The sequence below is a fragment of the Ptychodera flava genome, chromosome 15, assembly GCF_041260155.1.
Source record: "Ptychodera flava strain L36383 chromosome 15, AS_Pfla_20210202, whole genome shotgun sequence".
NCBI classification, from domain to species: Eukaryota; Metazoa; Hemichordata; class Enteropneusta; family Ptychoderidae; genus Ptychodera; species Ptychodera flava.
In genome coordinates this window covers 28,871,684-28,887,340 of record NC_091942.1, presented here as the reverse complement: position 1 = coordinate 28,887,340, position 15,657 = coordinate 28,871,684, and the positions used below count along the sequence as shown (strand labels likewise).

Below are 15,657 nucleotides of genomic sequence, written 5' to 3'. Positions count from 1 at the left end.
TATTCAGGGGCCTTCAAATACTGAAGTTTTTTTACTGGCTTTAATTATTCGACTTGGCCTGATGGTGACATATGACTTCGAGAAGGATTGGTTACACAGGACATGCAATAGGCTGGCAGTTACAAAGTCAAAAGCAATACACTAATTCAAGCATCTGCATTCCGATAAGTACAATTGTATAACAATTGTTCAAAACTTTACTCTAGGGTCTCTCTAGTGTTTCAGTTTGAAATCAAAGTCAGTTTTGGGAGACGAATGAGATTACAAAAAGCTCAGCAGTATTTTCCAAGAAGATCAAAAACCATCTGGTAGTTATAGTCTTGACACAGGAACTCAGGAAGTCAAATTAAATCATGACGAATTAGAAAACAAGCCATGAAAACTTGAAACACAAAGGATACGTCTAGCTCAGTAGTTTAAATCTCGACTGCTAATACATATTCAGCTAATTGATGCAGCCCAAGGCTTTTCCAGGTGCCTTGATTAAAATGCGACTCTTCCTCAAGCTTTGTGAAAACTGATATTTTGAATGGCACAAGATCTCTTTGTAAGTTTGTTTTCATTTCATATTGGCTGCCTGTTAGCTTCAGCACTGCATACATGCGTTGCAAATTTTCACTAAAAGACGTTTTGAAGAAACGTCCACAAAAGTCAGACTGTCAGTTTGACTTCAATAAACATCGGAGCGATTTTTGTTTCCGATGCAAATTCTTTACAGTGGCGGACACTGAAGAGCGGGTAAAAATAGAAAAGGCATACAAACCGCCACAGGACACTTGACGAAATCCTTTATGCACACAAATGAGAATAACCCTGAGCAAATGCGAATACTTTGCAAGCTAAGGAACTCCCTTGTCAAAACTCTGAAAAGACTTTCTTCCAAGGCTTGCTTTGAATGGTAAATGCAGGAAAAAGATTAATAACAGTCAGCCACTGCACGGCCAAGGACCCTATATAACTACATGTACGTTGCCATTCGCTGTCCTTGACCATTTTGCAATATGTCAGTTTGGCTGATGCATTCTGGGAGTTGCCTAGATGTGCCTTTTTCAATTTGTTCAAATTTCTACATATCATCATAGCATCTGAATCACTGGAAGAGTAAAACAGAATCTCTTTCATAACTGTATACTGAACAAGAATTATGAAAAAGTTCAAGAAACTGATGAGCAACCCCAGTTTGAGCTCTGCTATACATACATACTAGTCTAGAATTCATCCATCATATTTTACCCCGAAAATACTGAAAATACTGATGGATAGATCCTAGACTTGCATGTTAGTTCAGTAACTTTGCCTGTATGTATGTGAACTTGAAGCCTCGCTGTTCTGCAAGAGGCTGTCATGCATTTTACATCACTATGTAAGTGAAACCTGTCTCTGTATTTGAGAACTTTGTTCAGGTAATTAATGAAAATAATCTGCATTGGAACCTAGCGCCTCACACAATGTTAGTAATTACATGGTAATTTGAGCAATGTTAATACCAGTAATTGTGTTGACAGACCTCATTCCTGTACACATACCAACTCACGTCAAATATTTAATTATTACTTCATAAATTTGGAAACCAGTGGTCCCACCTGTGCTTTTTTCCCTCTAATGGCTGAGAGTCAACATTATGGAAGGTCAATGTTTATTATGACTCTTCATGAATTATTGATAAAATTTGTTCAAGTCTCTTGTTTTCATGGAGAAATTGTAATTTATCAAAACTGTTGCTGCTAGGCAGATATGAATAATTGATGTCCATTCATCATTGCATGTAATTATCTACAGAAATAAAATTTCAGTGTCATTCCTGTGCTGAAAGCTACGATATCAGTTACCACTGAGGGAATTATTTCATAAAAAACAAATCTACAATTCTGTACGTTGAGAAAAATATGCATGTCACTGTATGAGTGTCCAAACATGTGCATGTTAAAAAATATTACCCAGTACATTATGCCGAAATTGGTTACTTGAGGGTAATTACAAGTACCACCACAGTGAAGAACCTGGACAGGCTAAGAAAGCACAGAGGTCAAAGTCAGCGTATACTGCAGTCAAGTGTACGCTTTGTTACTTGCTAGTAAAAACGACTGCATACTGTATATTGCAAAAGGAAGCTCTAATCAAATTGAAGTATTTAACATTCGATGCATGTGTAGCACAAAACATTTGTGTTCCCATTGAGAAGTTTTCAATCACCATTAAACACTCTTCAAACACACTCTTGACTGAACACCGAGCATTTCGGCTCCATGCCCCTTTCAAGAAACGAGTTTATTTTTTGTTCTGCCCTACATGTACGACCCGCATTCCCGATTTCAGACCTGAAACAGAATTTCACATCTAAAACCTCATTATCTGAGTATTGCAATCTTTTGTCTATCGAGACCGTTACCAGTGACATCATATCTGAATCCTGCTCAGCATGGACAAGTAATTTCCTTTAGATTAATCCCTCTAATATAATAACAAAGTATGCCCTGGAACTGATAGTAATTTTCCCTATCTCTGGAAGAATGCTGGAACACATGGTTGGTTTCCAATATCAGACTCATTCCCTCTGACCAGCAAGGTACTGGCTCACTGAAAAGCAATAACTATCATAATCGCCGCGAATTCACGTCGGCATCGCTATGAACCTTGATTTGAATACTCATCAGACGATACGCCGCTCATTTGAATAATTATTTGACGCTTTGAAAATAAATGTGGTCTGATAATTTCCTGAGGGTGTGTGATTTGGGATCTGCTTAATATCCTTTACACAGTTCCAGTCTACATGACGTGAATGTCCGATGGGCAGAAGCCAATGCACGGATGATAGTGACATAATGAATTCCAGCTCGTTCTCATGTCACCACTTTTCACGCACAGAACTTTCAAAACCTGTCAAATTTGCAAAATGCGATCAACTCACGCTAACTTACTTATTGATAAAAGTGTGATTTCACCAATATCTTGCAAAGAAACAAAACCCTTCATTTACTACAGGCATTCTACGTTTTTTTTACTCATGTGGCACCGCATATCAATCAATCCCATATTGTAAAAGAAAGAAAACAAAATTGCCTGGGACAAAAGTATTATTGAAATTCCATTAGCATCATGAAAAGATGGACAGTAATGGAGAATTGCCTGCCTACAAACAATACAGGCTGCCATACATGATATGGAAATTTATTATTTATGATTTTTAGTTGGATGAACCTTGGGGACTGATTTCAGACTAAAAAATTCTTACAGACTATAACACTAAAAAACCCTTATAGACTACATGTACACTTTGTCAAGACTTACTTTTAACATTTGTAGAGAAGATTCAACCACCTTTCTGTAGAAATTCAAAATTTACAGCAATTTTTCCTCATGGAGTTGACACAGAGAATAGCTGGTATTTTTAATTGCAAATATTGGTAAATGTGAGGTAATTTTGTTCTATGAGTCAGACAAAATATTGCTGCATAAACTAAGATTTGATCATGTAAACCAAATGTTTACAGTTTCTTCAAACTAAATGTAAGGTAAAGATTAAAAGATTAAGTGTTTAGGTACATACAGCTGTATTACAGTACCTTAACTGCTGTTCCTACGGTGAATGCTGAATTTTTTTCTTTTCTAACCTTGAGCCGTAACTTTTGATATTTTTTCACTATTTTAATTTTGTATGGCAACAACAGTTTCTTGTTCTACTCCCCACAGCATGTTGAGATACGAAGTACAGGTATTCAGCTTGTCAACTCAGCCTGTGCATGGGTAAACTGCGTTGTTATTGTTGACAAGTGAATTCTGGTCTAGACTAGAATTTAAAACAGAACAATAACAGTTCACTGAGCTGTGTTGGCAAGCTAATAGTGTATGTACAAATGTCAGTTTAATTTCATGAACAACATGAATCAAAATGATCAATAGCATCTACATTCACCATGGCAACATAATTTATGTAATGCATGCCTGTGGTGATCAATTAGACTAAATAATTTAATTAATAATTAATAGGATGATCATGACATATATGTGGTATTTCAGACTTGTAATTGTCTCTGTATATTTTAATGGCATTTCCATTTTAAACACTACGGTAAAATTGCATTTTACTAGACAGATGCACGCACTGATGAGGTTACAATGACTAACTTGCGCGTTTTTATGAGCGTGATTACATAAAATGTCTCTGTAAGTAAAGTCTCTCTGCAGCTGAATGAAAAATGTGGAAAAATAAATGACACAAAGGTCATACTAGCCTTGACATCTGCTGGTATGTCTGGGTTCAAAAATACTGTCACCTTTTCTTTCATTTCCTACCGAGAGTTGCTCCAGATAAGATACCGCACTGGTCTGTGCCCAGGACACATCTGTACATCAATTGAAGGCATCATTGCATAGATATAATCAGATTCATCTTTGTGGCTATGGCTTACTGACTCTCCCGATAAGAAAATTTAGTTGTAAAGAACAGAATTATGGTGTTACAGGCATGTTTGCAGTGTACACAGCCTGTTATATTCCTGTAATGGATGAGGGATTGAGAGTAAGAGCCGCGTAATACCTGTAATTTTAACTCATTTTAACTCATCTGTTCTGCTAAATGACTTGCAGACTATACATGTGCACGTACATGTACACTACCTAGAGCTGTATACACGTCACAGCTCCTTTCAATCAATGGCTGATTTTCTAAATTTGCAAAACACTCCAAATGATTTGACTGACAATATTTGTGTTACACCTTATATATTTACTACACTACACTTGGTAGGTGTGAGAATGTTGTCACAAATGTTGAAGCCTTTATGATTCTGCAAATATTATAACACGGTGTGGCCACAGTAAACACACAGCATACTGTATTAGTATTTGATAAACTCTTGTAATGAACCCATTCTGGCTATAATTATGTTACACAGAAACTCCTTGAATTTTCATGTAGCAAACACACAATTGTGTTAGAGCATACAGCAGACGAAAAACTGTGAGCTCATATGTTTCATGGTGATGACCAACACATCAAAAATACAGTTCAATTAGAATTTTTTAACAATTCTGATCCAATGGAACCAACTTTTTGTTGGAGAAGCTTCAACTTTGAAGGCTACAGCGTACATTTTATCATAAGGCACTGATGGTGATAAAAATCGACTACTAATAAACACTATGATTTTGTATATTTGTATAAATTAGTGAGAGAAACAGACTTGTTCAGTTTGGTTTGTAATTGTATGTCAGTAACAAAGAGCCCAGGTGGGACTGTTGATGTAAGCCCCCATACTCCATTCATTTTCTCTGTCATTCCAAGCATAGGCTTTGTTTACACTGCCAAAATGCACATTTGGTATCAGTACTAATTAAGTCCACTTGATCAGCACTGAAACAGACAGACTGCTTTCCTTGTATCCCGTCCACACTGGCAATCCTCACGCTTCACTGCACACAATTAACCTCCCTCTTGTGAATATGCAACCTGAACATTGCCAACATGACATGTGGAGAAATCTGCCGGGAAGAACCACAAAAGGCTTCAAAACCATACTCTTCGCCTGTGCCTCACTCAGATGTACGTTGTACGATTTCCTGGCAGCTGCCGAATGATATTCACTCACAAGATGTCGTAAATGTCACCGGGCTTTAAAATATCATCAGGCCTGCCGGTTGAATATTGTGGCAGGGTGTATGTATTGTTTACAGCTTGCATGTAAAACCAGCTACAGCAAGGCACATGCACATCTTGTAGGTCAAGGTTACAGCTGGTGGTGAATTTTGCTGTCATTCCAAAACACAAGCATTGGCTTGAAGCAAATCATCTAAATTTTATGGAATATGGTGTGGCTGTAATTAAGGTAGCGACTCGGGTTCATTGTCACTTATTTTCAATCCTCATTTTCACAAAGAAGACGTGGTCACACACCCGACATGTGGTACTTTTTCTATCTGCTCGGTCACCGAAGAGTTCAGAAAATTTGTTAGTTTTTTCAAAACAGTGCGCATACGGCTGTTTTTACTCAAAAACACGTGTTTTTTAGTTTTTTTACTAAAAAAGTGTAAGTACAAATCTCCAATCGGCCTTGGTTATCTGTTTACGGCAATCGACGGCTGGGTATACTGGGCAAAAAACCGTGTCCCGGATTTTTGAAATTCGCTATTGTTTTCGCACAATGCACCTTCAAAGTGTCAACTTGACGTTTTTTGCATAAATTATCGGCCTTTGTTCACGTTTGTCAGGATATCTTCACGTTCCAGGCCCTTTATCGGAAATCTGAGACACGGTCTTTCAGATATATTCATTCACTGTCCACAGGTGAAAATCAGGCTAGTCTGTCCAGGCGCCGCCGACTTATACTTATTTGAATAATGTACGCACTGCCAAAAACGGAACTGAGGAAATCGACGATTTGTGTAAACGACCTATGCGTCACACATTGTGACCAAGAAGTCCGACTCGCGCACATATTTTCTGCGAATTTTCTTACACCAGGACTAAGTTGAAATATTGAGAGTCAGTTTTGGGAATTTGAATATGTTTAGGATTGCAGATCGTGTGAAAATAGAAAGAAATTATACACTGAACTGGCAAATGCTTAGTGCCAGCAGTGGGTGGTATTTACACAACAAACACAGAGGGGTAATTAGCGATTTAATCCATTTTGGAACGTTTAACTAGCATATTAACTGTATACTGTTGTCTCAACGGTTACAATCTGGTTACCAGAGTTCACAGTCAAGACGAAGACGTCGAAACTTGCGTAAAAAGTCTATCCGATCGAGACTTATGTGCTGTCGTCGCGCGATTGCGTCGGGCATTCACTTGTTCTTGACTCAAGATGTCTACTTCCTGTCTCGCGATCGGCAATTTATGCATGTTCTTTGTGAAATGTGATTGTCAAGTTCATGTTAGCGCCGACACTGTGCGAACGGGACGTCACTTGCTAGTTTTCCTACCTCAAGATGAGACGAACACACGTAACTCTTGACAACATAAAATGTCTGTCGTATTTTCTTAGCTTTTGCACTGCACTGCAAACTTGTCGCCCTCGTTACGACGGGAGAGATTGACTCGTGTTATTTTTCAAACTTTATTTATATGTGTTCTTGTACCGATTTTATCAAACTAATAATAATCACGCCGTAGCGTAGAACAGTGCAGGCTGTCATCGACAGCGTGTTCCGAGAGACAGAGTATCGACTAGTCTACAGTGGAGTCACTCGACTTGCGCAATACCAGCGCACACATAATTATTTCGAAGATTTTTACTTCTAGTCAAACTTTCGATGACTGACCTCACATAACAAAAATGCTAGTTTCAGCACTTCTAGAAGTTGAGCCGGGTTTGTTTTACGTTCAGTGTTGAGGTCCAGCTAGCAGCTGTGGAGTCTGCGGGTAATTGATAAGTTTAGACAACACGCACACAAGAATCATTTGTGAACCCTCGCAATTCACGTTTGACGTAATTTAATTTTTGGGTTATATTTAAAGAAAGAAAAGGCATGAAATAAAAAAAATATTCGCATTTCGTTTCGAAAAATTAGCAGATCGGTGAACTTGCTCTTGTGAATCTACATTATGTGTGTATGAACTCCTGCACTGGCTTGGGAAACTCCTTGACATAAATGTCGCGTGATGTCGGGTACGCGGTGTTGTTCAAGGTTTCTCAGCAGACACGAAAAGACTGCACGATAGAAAACTCGAGTTTAAAAATATAAAAGAACACGATACTAACACCAAGCATGTACAGCAAGAGTGATAAAATTATCGCAACTAACAGAAGTTTCATCTCGCTCAGGCTAATTTTTGGACTCGGGTATGTAATCAGCATAGCCTAATATGTTCGAAAAGCAGCGTGTCAAATACTTTCAAAGTTGTTTAACTGAGCACGTCTCCGTTATCGTCTGCGTCGTCGGCCAAACCTGACTCTTCACTGCATTCTTGATCGTTATTGCAGGGAGTATGAGCCAAAGTCGGATTGTTTTACATTTAAATCGACCTTTGCGCAAGTTGCCGTCTTTTTCAGGTCCGCTTTTGTGGACCTCGCTTGCTTTTTCGACGGTACGGAGCGCGAGCGCCGGCTTTGGTCTGCTCGACGTGTTTGCCGTACCGATACATGCGGAGTTCAAAACGCTGAGCATAACGTTGAAGCTAGCGCATGCGCACTATACCGCAAAGCCTATACATAATCTCTGCGTGTTTATCAAAGATATCGTGGTCGGTATCCGCGACCGTTAAGACAAAAGGGAAATAATGGCACGCGGTGTAGCTGATGATAGTTTGCATTTTAGTAATATTTCAGGAATTTCCCGGTACGATGTGACCCAACACCTTTCCCCAAAAGAAAGACCACGTTTCAGTGGTTCGAAATTTGAAATAAAAAAAAAATTGCTAAAATTGACCTTTGAACCTGAGTCGCATCGTTATTGTGACCTTGAATTTTTTTCAAGTCCAATTCAGATGAAAAAATAGGTAGTGATTAAAATATTGCTTCCATCTGGAAATTTCATGCAATCAACCTCATACAAAACTTGTAGTGATAAATGCAAGGTCAATATTAACATAACATATGACAAAGAGGGCAATATCAAGATTTACTGCCTGCCAAAGATATGGAACTTGCTTAATTAATACATGTACACACTGCAGCCTTTGGCTGTGACAGTATTTGTAGTAATGCACAGTGATGCATTATATTCATATTGCCCTTGCTCATAGCTAAGTTATAATCAATATAATGGTCACATCCTGGCTATGCAGCTAGAGGCTATGATTATAATCATGATATTGCCCTATCCATCATACATTTCTTGACTGATGACCTACACTTGTGTCAAAGTTTTACCAGTACAGTCCCTCCACTAACAGCAGAACTGTAGAGGGGCTGTGACTGGTACATGTAGTACACATACATGTACATGAGGCACTGTTCACACATGATTGAACACTTTACTTGTATCCAGCCCACCATTGGCACCACAAAAATCACTTGACAAGTGTAGAAATTATCAAATGCGAATCAGTGATAACACTGATTGAATCACAACTACATATTAAACGAAAACTCAGAGCAGACAAGATTTAATTAACCCAATGTCAAACACCTATACAAAGCTTCCTTTGATGATGGGGTCCAAGAAGGAGAGTCAATCAAACACATTACAACTATTGCAGTCTTTCAATGGCAGATAGAACTGTCACTGTCACGTGACTGTGTTTTAGCCAATCACATGTCTCACTGGAGAGACGTGACCATACAATTCCACCGACCGCTCCAGACATTGTCTTTTTCGAAAAAAGAAGTACACATATTCTTCGATATAGTTTCTTGTGTAACTTTTCATAACAACCAGCAACTGACGACAATTTTCACAATAACAGGAATGCTACACATTTACCGTTATATCACATTTCCTCCTGGCCATTATGTCAAGGAATTTACAAACACAAAGAAATATCCATATGATTCACTCACCCAGCAATCGATCTGAATTGTAGCTGTCTGTGGCATATGAATTAATTACGGGTTCTCACAATTAGGTGAAAGGAATTGCCCTCGTGATCGCCGCAGGTGAGGCTACATGTCATCAGGAATGTACAGTTGACAAATTCAACTTTGTATTGTAATGAAAATAAGACCCCCAGATGTCAGAAAGTTACTGGTCACTTTAGAATATTGCGTCCAAAGTATCACTGTGCATAGTATATTAAGTACAATGTATAATGTATGCTGAAACAGGCACTATAACGTGTAAATGTATAGGGACATGTGGATTCAGAAGTGTACAAGCACACAAGCATTATTTGGTCTCTTTTTCAGCCTGGTTGCACTTTGTCTCAATCTGACTACTACTTTAAGCCCAGTGTCTCACTCCCTGAGAGAGCGATACATTTCCAGTTGTAAGGTTAATAATCAAACAAGTTCTGAAATACACACAATCACATGCATGGTCATATTTTATAATGGACATACATGAGGCAATATTCTGGATTCCCATGGGTCAAATACGGCGTAGAAAATCCCATTACCGAAATTATTAATTACACACCATTAAAAGCTAAATATATTCTCCAAGGAGGTTACTCGATGACGGCTGCATTTTAGAAACTCACTTTTCTGCATTAACATGGATATCCACTCAGCAAAATCTAATCTTTGCCTCAGTTCAAGTTGCAAAAGCGACGGTAAATGAGGATATTTTTTGCCATTATTACCGGTGTAAACTAAATTTGCCAGTGAAATTACGTTATGAAAGCCTGGGGTCAGAAAGATATGTTGATAAATGTGATTGTGATGGCATTTGATTCTGTGGAGAGGAGACAGATGTGTTTGTGTCAATCCAGTTGCAACAACTATCCCGAGTACAGACAACTGGTCTATTCAGGTGACAACAATGCCACCGAAAGGTGTTAGGCTGGAGCCATAGGATATTTATGTTGTGGCTTTTTCAGGAGATGGATTTGCGTTTCCTCCTCTCCGCAGAGATATCTGCCTCTGTTTCAGTGTATCCCCTGGGACTGGGAGTACCCAATGCTATTCAGATTGGTTGAATTGAGAAACGGAATCTATTTTACTCTCTCGTCCTCTTTTTCTCCTTGGCCACCTGCTACACTGCTATTGCTGTAACAACCCATGGGCTGATTGCATATGAAGACATTTCACTAGTCTTTCGGGAAAAACACACTAGCTGCAACTTTCCACGATTTTCACTAGTTTTGTTTTTCATGTAAATGACAGTTTCTTGTTCTACTCCCCAAAGTGTGTTGAAATACACGGTATTCAGCCTGTAAACTCAGCCTGTACATGTGAAGACTGCATCGTCATACATGTACATGTATATGGTAGTTGACGGGTGAATTTTGGTCTAGGCACAGACTGCAAGCTAAATAGGAGACATTTCAATTTTCATCACGCTCCAGGGAGGAGTAGGACATTAATGATTAACTTGCACAGTTGACACACAAAACAAAAGTAGTGAAAAAATCATCAATAGTTAAAGCTACTGTCCCCTTAACCTTTCAGTTTCACCACTATGGTTTTAACCAATCACACCGTTTTCTAAAGTTGGATCGCTAGATAGGGAAATGGGGGTTAAAGGGTTATAAGTTATACCAAACAGAGTTTTTTTGTGGTCTTTGTTCAAGATATATATGTACTGACAAATTTATCAAAATGTGTAACCAGCTCCAAAGCCTGGGCAAGGCATGTTTCTGCGATGACATTTTGACTATGAAGTGAAATGTGATATTCTGAAGAATGACGCAAAAAGGCAATATCACAACCAATGTCTGTTGTTGTCTAACATTTGATGTCAAGTACTGTAACTGGATCAGGCACACGTACATGCATGATTTGCCACGTTTTCTGTAGTACTTCCTTATGTTCAAGGAAATAAGATGTTTTAATTTTGTATTTCATACACTGTGCATGTCCTCAAATGGTCAGTACACACTAATATGATGGTATGAAATTTCACAGTGATGTGCACTAATTTGCATTTTGACACGGGGCAGTCAACACCTGAATTCATCAATACTTTGCCATTGAAAAGCGCTAACACAGAATACAGAAATATAAAACACGTATTCAACTAAAAAACCAATAAAGGGAACAAAATACAGTGCTGATGGACCATAACATTGTACCGGAGTAACCTTTTAATTTTATTATCAAAGAAATCAATACACAGAGAGATTAACCAGCCTCACATCAATGATCAAACAATAGGTATCAGGAACAACACAGCAATCACAGTATTATGTAAAGTTTATGTATGAAATGTTCTTTGAGCGTCTTTGCGGTTTCAGGTCCCTTCAAATCACAACTTAGGATACATGTACAACAGTAGTCTCTCATACCCAGTGACTGGTTGGTTTATGGGGTCATGAACCAGTAGCTGGGCTGATGACTGTTACAGTAATGGGCCAACCAGGATATGTGCCATTGTATTTTAATTGGATCAGCGTGCTTAGCCAATTAGCACATCCTGCTCACTGTGGCCACAGAAGGGTGCTTGTGTGGCTACACAGGAAGTGGTTATACAGCTTTATTTACACGCACTCAAATCAGGCGTTGAGTTTCTGAAAGTTTTGGGGGTGTTGGCCGTTTATTAAACCCGCTGTCCCATTTCCTGATCATGATCCAAAATGTCATGTGCTCTGCGGGTGAGGTCAGGTCTACGCAAGGTGGCACAATGGCATAACTTTATCACTCTCCAGCCACGATTGACAACCGAAACTGAAAAAACACTAAATCAGCAATTCGATTGTGCACGCTTTTGATTAGATCACTGCTATTTTTAAAAGCAATTGTCACTTGCCCGGCTTAGAGTATCACTGGATATTGCAAGAGGGGGAGAAACTGTATACACATAAAGACGTAAAGTTCATTTCATCTGTTACCCCTCTCTTCCTGTGTAATGGTCTAACCACAACCATGTAAACAGACAGGTGATACCAAGGCCTTGTGTTGAAAGGGTTCACACTTGACCCATGGCAGTAAGTGAAATACCTGGCACAGACGGGGTACACATCACAGAGACAAACCTGTCTAAATTTTGCACCCAGGCATCAAATTTTTCAGCCTGCATCAAATCTCAACATTGTATGAACTTATCTCGGCAATCTGGTCTCTCTACAGAAGCACTATTTCAATTAGGGTGTTGACTACTAAAGTGGCTATTTCCACTAAAAGAATCGATAAGACCCATGCCCAGACAATGTGAGCTGTCAAAAGCTTGGAAACCCAAAACCCAAGGACCACTTGGTAAATTTCCAACGGATTTCAGTTGAGCAGTTTGTTGGCTGATCAGTAATACAGAGGTCTTTTCTTACTTGACAATTGTCGGGAGCGTAGACACATGCTTTTGCTTGAGAGTTTCTTTATGGAAAGTCAGCGAACGGAACTGATGTTTTGGCCATTTGAACAAGTATTTGCCACAACAAGCTAGCCACAGACACCCTAAGGGGATAAAAAGTAAAGTATTTTCTCCCCTCATGTATGGAACCTCCTCGTCAAGAGAAAAACAGATACATGTTTTTTTCTTTGTTTTGTCTTTTTCTCCTTTGTTTTTTATTGACAGAAGTTGTTTCATATACAAAGTATGATCTGGGAAATTTTGACATATTATGCCTGTGTAGGTTTGCTATTTGGACACTTCAACTTTTGAATTTCAACATTAATTTTGCATTCTGCACATGTTATATATTTCACACTGAACAGTTCTTATCAAAATTATGCGTAATTGCAAATATGCACTGAGATATACAGCAAAGCTACTTTTACGTGTAACAGCGTTCAAGCTGCAACACTGACAATCACATACAATTGGCTGCGTCTTTTGTGTTGAAAATGTGCTTTTATATCAATTAATGCCTCTATCAATATGCAGTGGTAAATTTTGGAAAAAGATCATGACTTCGGGATAGCTCTAAACTGCAACAAAGACGGTATTTCGAGTGTTTCAAAATCCACCACCAGGCAGCACGATCTATAATTCAGACTTTCAGCATAAAATGTTACCGTGCATTTAGATATTACTTGCCAAATCAATAGAACGCAGAAACGAGATTTTAACCAGCTGTGCAGTAAATACTGTTTCAAGGCAAGGGGGGAAAAAAAGAGAAAGAACGGGAAAAAGGATCCCGGCGAGTCATTAATGTGGAAGCCTTCAAACCTTTTAATCTCTATTCATTTCAGTGGAAATGTTTGTTGGACTTGCCCGAGGCAACACACTCAACTGCATCATGACTTTATTCATCTGTGCAGATTGTGTTCAACAGCGATTCATTCCACTTCCATCAACCCATCAAAGTTTCACCCCAGTGCGTGGCTCCGTTCCATGTTGTTTACACGGGACCACTTTAACCTCCTGTAACCCCTTATTTCCCAGTACTGTATGCCCAAATGTGACTCTCCATAGCAGCGGGGTTATACCGACTTGAATGAATGTAAAAAAGGTTTAAATGCTGTCCACTCATCCACTGTGCTCTCTCTGTGTCATGCTCTATTTCAACATCCCACTGTACGTGTGTGCTACTGCCCTAATTTGAAGAAATGCAAATATGCAGCGATGCATCAGTAGGTCTTTACACCTGCGGTTTAAATGGGCTGGACGTTTTACACTGACAATCAAAGGCCTTGCAATATATAATATCAGGTGATAACCTCAAGAAGTTTGACTATACAAGTGCTTCTTTTAGCATGAACTTACTTGAGAAATCAAGGTACAGGTATTTTAGCCTGTGTGGGAGGGGAAAGGAACTGGAATAAATTTTTCTCGGAACAGTGAAATTAGAGCCATACATGCACCCTGTTGACCCAGATCACAATCACAGAAACCACAACATGTTGGATACAGCTGCCACTGGAAACATTACATGACGGCAGGGGAAATCTCTTCACATCCTGAATGGGTCATGCAATACTCTGCTGCTGCTGTATACAGACCCGACTCAGAGGGACTAGCAGGTCGAAGAGACACCAGCTGATTTTGACCCTTCATAGATCCCAGAAGACAAGCATGCTGCACTGGCATCCGTCTACGAGCAGACAGCAACTCTGAAGTCAGTATCTCTTACAACTGACCCCATTAAAGGAATCCCTTGCTCTGTGGGAGTTAATACAATAAGCTGACATGGCGGTGTGCTGGAGATGGCTGCGGATACATTATATGATAACAATATCAGGTTAGGCATATGGCAATGCAGGCAAAATAGTGGGGATTTCCTTTACGGATAGATACAGTATGATATGCAGAACATTATCTGCCTGACTGTGGCTACTGAAACAAGTCATAGGAAATGGGTATTTCAAGCTCTACTTATAAATTCAGGTTGAGGATTGATATTGGTGTAGTTCTTGCAGTTTCAAACAAAATGCTTGAGTGGTTGCAATCCATTGTATCCATCAGGCTGGACATCTCAGTAGTTTGCACATGTTTAGTGTTGTCTGGGTAGCCACAACAGAGTGAAAATGGAAGAGCTACTATTGTTGCAATGCCCAAATTAACGGTTACTATAAAAACTTTACATACCTGAGCTACATCTGATCTGACATAATTATAAATACATTGTCTGCACTTTATTGGTTTAACATAACAGGGATGTAAAACTCAGAGTACAATAGAAGAATGAACAACCGCACCCAATGTAGGTTAACAGAGCACCGGTTGTTCTTTATTCCCTTCCTGGACACCAGCTACGTCAAATGGATAACCCCAACCTGGGATCCATCGCCCATACATTAAACATATCTGAAAAGTAAATCTTGTTTGCACTTTTGAAACCTAGACATCAGATTTAGAACAGAAGGACACCACACTGGACAAACATTTAATTACAAGTACCAGAGAAGGCAGAAGAAAGTGTGTGGCAATGTTGAGCTCACACAGGTCTGTGTGTACTCAGTAATCCAGTGTTTGTCATCGTGTAACCATGTCAGCCCATTAAATTTTCCAACAAAGCATCTGATTGAGATTAAGCTTGTACAGCGTCAACACAGAGATCCTCTCCTGCTGCCTGGTAGACTTTCATAAACAAACAAAAGTGAGCAACAGTCAATACTGTCCGATTAACAACACCATAATGATGAGCAAAACCAACCCTGGGTCTGAGAACAATGGGATAAGGGATATGCACGTAATAGAATTATCTCGTAAACCTTTGACTGAAGAGTACCAATTTAC

The 15,657-nt window shown here is 39.1% G+C and overlaps 1 protein-coding gene across 5 annotated transcripts in view; it reads right to left on the bottom strand.

The window, feature by feature from the left end:
• Window positions 1-15,657, bottom strand: part of LOC139151799 (protein tweety homolog 2-like) — a 74,418-nt gene that overhangs the window by 51,943 nt on the left and 6,818 nt on the right. Inside the window, exon 1 of one of the 5 annotated variants that reach the window (XM_070724795.1) lies at window positions 9,447-9,497. The exons of the other annotated variants lie outside the window; for them this stretch is intronic. Within the exon in view, the coding sequence (XP_070580896.1) occupies window positions 9,447-9,482 (36 nt within the window). The 5' untranslated portion in view covers window positions 9,483-9,497. Of the gene's footprint in view, window positions 1-9,446; window positions 9,498-15,657 lie in introns of those variants that run through there. 5 annotated transcript variants of the gene reach the window in all.